The sequence below is a fragment of the Solanum pennellii genome, chromosome 3, assembly GCF_001406875.1.
Source record: "Solanum pennellii chromosome 3, SPENNV200".
NCBI lineage: Eukaryota > Viridiplantae > Streptophyta > Magnoliopsida > Solanales > Solanaceae > Solanum > Solanum pennellii.
In genome coordinates, this window is record NC_028639.1 from 17382002 (window position 1) to 17389372 (window position 7371).

General features: G+C 33.4%; 1 protein-coding gene across 1 annotated transcript; it reads left to right on the plus strand.

Annotated features, from left to right (window-relative positions):
• The first annotated feature begins 3729 nt into the window (after window positions 1-3729).
• On the plus strand, window positions 3730-6152 carry LOC107012893. Its single transcript, XM_015212858.2, has one exon. It carries the CDS (start codon window positions 3773-3775, stop codon window positions 4913-4915), a length of 1143 nt encoding a protein of 380 aa, XP_015068344.2. The 5' UTR covers window positions 3730-3772; the 3' UTR covers window positions 4916-6152.
• Window positions 6153-7371: the final 1219 nt, after the last annotated feature.

Consider the following 7371-nt stretch of genomic DNA (forward strand, 5'->3'; position numbering starts at 1 on the left):
AATATAGCTCGCTCATTTGGAACTAGAGTGGTTGCCAAATTGATGTATATATCCATTTGCGCAAATATAGTGTTATATGCATAAGAAGACGTTTTGAATCACGAATTGAGTAATATATATATATATATATATATATATAATAACATCATAAACCTGAGATATTGGGCACATACATTGGTGATAGTCACATAATTTAATAGGTCCACAATATTGAATGTAGGGACTAAATACTTAATATTGACACCCCTGAGAGGAGTATGAACATGTCTTCTAATATTTTAGTGGCGTCTTCTTCATGCATTCCTATTCCTTGTGCCATTTTTATGTGGGTCTAAAATATTTTCTTATCTACACTCTTGTCAAATTTACTTCTTTAACTATTTCAAATCTTATTAAGTTTGGTTCCTCAACTACACTTACCAATTTTACTTCTTCAAGTATAAAACTCTTATCAGATTCATACCTCAACTTAGGTTTATATTAATGGAATTCATGCCTCCATAGATTTAAATTCTTAACCCATTTTTCAATTGTTTTTCTCTCTTCCCGCTACTTTTGTGCGAATCACTCTTATGAAAAAAGGTTTAACCTCAACGATTCAAAATAAAATTTATCCAGAAAAGTATGTAAATCCTAATTTTATGCAATGAAGGATAAAATGAAACACAATTATTGCTACTTGAATATGCTAAAATTCATTATAAAAAGAAAAAAGTTGTTATCCGTTAGATGTAGCAAGAGATTTATATACATATTTCATGAAGATAATTTTTTTGCGACGACGAGAATAAAATCAAAAGTTCATTACTCACGTGTTTTGATACCAAAATCTGTACTCCAACAATTTTATTGAAGGGATTTTGTTTTAATCTTTTAGAAGTTAAAACTCAAAAATGATAAATTTGCATATATACTTTTAAGATTCTGTAATATTTTGAAATAGATAGATTTTTTTTTCGTTTTATTTTAAGTAGAGGAATTTGGATAATAAAATCGAATCTCTTATTTTTTTTTATATGAAAAATAAAATAAAATAAATTTACGTTGATTATGAATTGTTGATCGCTAAAGAACGGAATATGACATATTCAAGTCCTTAGCAATAATAATATATTTCATTTTATCTTTCATTGAATAAAATAAGGACTTACATCTTATTTCATCATTAATATTATTTTGAATCGTTAAGGTTAGGATTCTTTTCACAAGAATAATTTAAAAAAAAAAAGGCGAGGAGAGAGAAAAACTGAAAATAGGTTAAATTCTTAATTTCATGGAGGCATGAGTTTCATTAATATGAATCTAAATCATTTATATAATAAATAGACAGAGACCAAACCTAATATATTTTTTAATATTTAAAAGACTAAAATCGGTAAGTGCTTATAGAGTTAAGGAACTAAAACGGGTAAGTATAGTTAAGGGATCAAACCTCATAAGATTTTAAATATTTAAAGGACTAAATCAAATAAGTGTCTAGTTAAGAGACTATTTTAGACCTACTCCAATAGTTTAGAGACCATTTATAGAATTTTCTCTGTGAGATACCCACTTGGATTTTTCCCCCTAACCGATGTGACAAAATTGTGAAACTCGGAGATTTGAAGATGAATCAATTCCATCGTAGTAGCTTCACTAACTAAATCAAGCCCTCTGTTTATGGCTAACAAAAGAAAGTATAAATAAGTATTTATTGTATCTTATCAAAAAATCACAACTCATACAAAAAGTGTGTTGGGGAATGAGAAAACATGAAGTTTGTAGTTTTGATGGATGACAAAGAATTGAAGTTTTGATCACTAACAAAGAGTCTTGATGTGTAACAAATCATTGGTTATCATCATCAAAAAGGGGGAAAATGTTGGGAAGTAGGAGAACAAATAAAGTAGTTTTGATGATTGATAAAGTGAAGGCATGGTGTCGTATGTATACAATTATGAGAGTTGCGACAAAGAAGAAAAAGTATTGAAGAAAAGAAGAAAAAGTGCAGAATTGTAAAGAAGGAAAAGAAGGAAACAAATATGGAAATAAATAAAGAAGGAAAGAAATAAAAAAAAAGTAGCAATTCAAGTCAAAGAAGGAAAGAAATAAAAAAGTAGCAATTCAAGTCAAAGAAGGAAAGAAATAAAAAAGTAGCAATTCAAGTCAAAGAAGGAAAGAAATAAAGAAATTACAATTCAAGTCAAATAAGGAAAGACGTAAATATAGACAAGTTCAAGAAGGAAAAGGATTTGTAATTCCTTTCCTTGTAGAAGTTGAAGGCAAATCAAATCTATAAAAGGATCAAGAAGTTGAAAGAAAAAAATGTCTTTGCAATCACAAAAATCGAGAGAATTTTTCCAGCAAAGCCAGAACGATAGGTATTGCATATTCACGAAATATATCATCTTGAGAGTAGTATTTTCTGGAGAAAAAACGCAGGTCTTCGTCACAGAAACGCAAGGACCAGGTTCACCTTCATCACAGCAACATAAGCACCAGGTTCACGAAACCTGTTCTACTCAGAACTATTGGATATTGAAGTTTGATCAATTAAAGTCTAAGGTTATTAGTCTTTGTTGATTTGTTCTAGGTTTATTATTGAGTTGTAATAATTCCTAGATTTGTAACAAGAAGTGGGTTTGACTTCTTGGGAGTTGAGTCTTGAGAGATTTGTACAAAGGGTGGGTTTGGCTCTTTGTAGGGTTGAGTTTCAGTGAGGGTTGTAACAAAAGGTGGGTTTGGCCTTTTGGAGAGATCGATTGGAGTCAATCGAGGGAGTAGTAGAGATAAGACTTTTTGATTATTGAGTTGTAATCACAAAATCTTATAGTTGAATTAATAAAACGAGGTTTTTCCTTCCTTGAGTGAGGAAGGTTTTTAATTCAGTAAGTGTTTGTGTCTTTACTCTGTCTTTACTTAAAAGCAACTTACACGAACCTGGTTCGTGTTCTGGGGTAAGGTTTCTTCAATTGGTATCAGAGCAGGTCTTTTCGTTAAAAGATTCACACCTTGAAAAGACTCAATGGCAGCACCACCTACCCCACAAGAGGGAGCTTCACAAACACGACCACCACTGTTCAATGGCAAATATTATGGATGGTGGAAAAATCGTATGATGGACCATCTTATTGGCGAAAACCCTGATCTATGGGGAGTAATTCTAGATGGCCCAACCATACCTATGAAAACCGCAACTGATGGAATCACCAAAATCCCAAAGGAAAGAAAAGAATGGAATGTTGAAGACAAGCTTGCAATCCAAAACAATGCCAAAGCCAAGAAAATTTTGATCTGTGGCATAGGACCAGACGAATACAATCGAATCTCGTCCTGTCAAGATGCCAAAGCCATATGGGAAACACTACAAACAGCTCATGAAGGAACAACGCAAGTCAAGAAGTCCAAAATTGATAACTTGAACAGGCAATATGAGCTGTTCAGGATGGCAGAAGGGGAGACTATTCAAGATATGCACACCAGGTTCACCTCCATCATTAATGAGATGTACTCCTTGGGAGAGATAGTTCCTAATGGAAAGGCAGTAAGGAAACTCTTGAGTGTCCTTCCTGAAACTTGGGAAAGTAAAGTCGAGGCTATCACTGAAGCCCGCGACCTAGACTCACTGGCCATGGATGAGTTGATTGGTAATCTCATCACATACGAACTCAAGAAAAACCAAGAAAAGGAAATTGGAGGAAAAAGGAAGGAAAGGAACCTGGTTCTAAATAAAAATGCATCAGATGATTTTGAAGATGAAAATATTGCCCTCATAACCAAAAGGTTCACCAGAATGCTAAAGAGAGGGCAGACCTTTCAAAAGAAAACTTCTCAAAAACCATCTGAAAACACTAAAGACCAGGTTTGTCATAAATGTGGGAGCCCAGATCACTTCATCAAATTCTGTCCACTTTGGGCTTTAGAGCAGAAAAAGGCAAACTTTGAGAAGGTCAAAGACATCAAGAATGATAAGTACATTCCCACAAACAGAAGAATGACCAATCAAGAAGCGGATCTTTCAACGAGAAGAGCCTTTGCCGCTATGGGGGACTTATCTGAAGAAGAATTTGAGGATGGAGGGTTCGAAAATCAGTCACTACTTGCAATAGAACAATCAAATAAATATGATTTTCTTGCACTCATTGCTGAAACAGATTCTGAAGATGATGAAGAAGATGACAAACAAAGCAAGGTAAGTTTTCATCACATCAAAGTAAATATTGAATCATATTCTAAAAAGGAACTAGAGTCTTTATTGAGTACTCTTATAGATGCATATCAGTCTGTCAATTCTGAAAGAGAACAAGTGATGGAAAACTATGCATCTTTAAGAGAAGTCAATGACAATCTTGAGAAACACAATCACTTTCTTCAAAATAAATTAAAAGAACAGATTAAAATCTCAGAGTTAAGTCACAAGGGCAAAAACTCTGCTAGTGAACTTCAATTAGCTCTAGAAGAAAAAATAAAATTGTTAACCATAAAATATCAAGCTTTAACAGAAAGGAATAGGTTGTTACAAGAAAATCTTGATCATACCAAACTGGATCTGGAAAGAAATCTTAGATGGACCAGGTCCTCTGAAATTTTAACTCAGATTCAAGAAAAGCAAACCACTAGTCGAAGTGGGATAGGTTTTAAAAAACAGAATAATCTTGTGTCACACACTATTCACATGTCTAAAAGTTTATGCACTCATTGTGGAAACTCAGGTCATTTAAAGAATCAATGTAAAGCTTTATTTGAGGCTTTTCAGAAAAATGTTAAGTTCACCAAAAAGGAAAAGACTGATACGGCTAAGAACCTGGTTCGAAATAAAAATGCTCCAAATAAAAGGTTTTCTTATTTGCCTTTATGGGCTAGAAGAAATCTTATTCATCCTTTTACTCACATAAAGGGGCCCAAGCTAATCTGGGTTCCCAAGACTAATCTTTGACTAGTGTTTCAGGTGAAGGTGAGAGGGAAAAGGCCAACTTGGTACATGAATAGTGCATGCTCCAAACATGTGCTAAAAATGGTAGAAAATTTCCTCTCGCTCTTTGATTTTCAAGGAGACAGTTTATTCCTTGAAAAGGATGAAAAAAAAAAAGTTGAAGAAAGTGACATGATATCAAACATCTTTGATGATGCAAATTTAGGGAACACTGCATATGAACCTGGTTCACAGCTAACAATCATTGATGCACCTGCAACATGAATTACTACTAATCTATGGTTCTGGAGATTGGGGGAATATTAGAGCAATCGGGACAGTAAGAGTATGGCACACCTTTAGGGGGAACTTCGTTGTGTGAACATGGTCCTTGTTATTCATTGGAAGGTATTGAAAATTGACAAGGGTTGGTTCTCTGTGAATCAGCTTGAGATTCATTTGATCTGGGAGAATATGATGATGCGACATTCTCATGAAGGCCTTGAATATGAAGAACTTGAGAAAAATCAGTCAAAGCATGGTGTTATCGAAACAAGTTGATGCATTATCATGATTTCCTTTAATAATTGGCTAGTAAAAGAATAATCTTACGCTTGAGTAATTATACAATGAATATCTGCTAACTCAACCTCGTACTGTAACAGGTACACACTCAAGTCACATCTCAAACAATGCTTAGAAAGTTTGCGGATGTTATCTCTTCTTTTTGCTAACACCATTAAGTAAGTCATGAAGAAACACAAAAAAGGGGAACCTGGTTTCTCTGTAATACTCAGGTATGTACCATCCTTTTTCAATGCATTAATTTCCTGAGTGTGGGTCAAACATAAGCACTAATGAACCTGGTCGATCATCAAAAATTCAACTTTCTTAAAGATCACCAAGAACCCTCTTTGACAATAAGCATCGTTCAATCTCAAACTGCTCTAATGATGAAAATCTCAGTATTGAAGTCACTCATGCTTTAATTTAGGGGGAACCCTGCTTTATCACCCACATCTGAACCAGGTTCACAAACTCCAAATTGATATTTCATCCATTCCAAGTGTATAACTTGTCTATCTCTCAGGGGGAACAATTCTCACAGAAATAAATTGTTGCTTGCTTTCATTATTGATAAACACATCTCTTTGTGCACCAAAATGTGATGAATCTCTTACTGGTAGTTGGTACTCCTTCAAAGTTGTCATCAAGAAAAAGGCTATCAAAAAAAAAAAAAAAAGAAGAAAATCATGGAGAATGAAAATGCTACGGAGTAGAGTTAAAAAAAAAAAAAAAAAGGTGATGATGTATCTCATGTTTCTCGTGATGAAATTTCACATTCTAAGAAAACTGATCAGAATAAAGAAGCTGGTGCACAATGGGCATACTGAAAAAATTATCAATGGCAGTAAACATCCCTTTCTTCCTTACTTTAGTAATCTTTGTCCCAATCCTTATCCTCAAATTTTATACTCTTTTGACTCTTTGATGTGCTTATGTCTGTCTCATACTCATGATATTATATGTTTTTGATTAAGGGCATAAACTGGTACATATTTGTTTATTTCGTTTCTCATTGAAGATCTTAATTGTGTATGAGTTTAAGATGACTAATATCCTCAGATTAACTAACCATTTTGTTAGCAGAAGTGTACTTGAAAGTGTTGCCCAAGTGGCTATGAGTTAAAAATGATATTGCACTCATTGAATGTTATTCGAGTTCTTTGGTTATTGGTTTTCAATGATGCCAAAAGGGGGAAAGTATATAATGTAGATAGACATATGTATAGTTTGTCATCATCAAAAAGGGGGAAATTGTTGGGGAATGAGAAAACATGAAGTTTGTAGTTTTGATGGATGACAAAGAATTGAAGTTTTGATCACTAACAAAGAGTCTTGATGTGTAACAAATCATTGGTTATCATCATCAAAAAGGGGGAAAATGTTGGGAAGTAGGAGAACAAATAAAGTAGTTTTGATGATTGATAAAGTGAAGGCATGGTGTCGTATGTATACAATTATGAGAGTTGCGACAAAGAAGAAAAAGTATTGAAGAAAAGAAGAAAAAGTGCAGAATTGTAAAGAAGGAAAAGAAGGAAACAAATATGGAAATAAATAAAGAAGGAAAAAAAAAAAAAAAAAGTAGCAATTCAAGTCAAAGAAGGAAAGAAATAAAAAAGTAGCAATTCAAGTCAAAGAAGGAAAGAAATAAAGAAATTACAATTCAAGTCAAATAAGGAAAGACGTAAATATAGACAAGTTCAAGAAGGAAAAGGATTTGTAATTCCTTTCCTTGTAGAAGTTGAAGGCAAATCAAATCTATAAAAGGATCAAGAAGTTGAAAGAAAAAAATGTCTTTGCAATCACAAAAATCGAGAGAATTTTTCCAGCAAAGCCAGAACGATAGGTATTGCATATTCACGAAATATATCATCTTGAGAGTAGTATTTTCTGGAGAAAAAACGCAGGTCTTCGTC

Excerpts from the sequence above, each read along its gene's own strand:
- LOC107012893 (XM_015212858.2), top strand. The coding sequence starts at position 3,773 with ATGCTAAAGAGAGGGCAGACCTTTCAAAAGAAAACTTCTCAAAAACCA.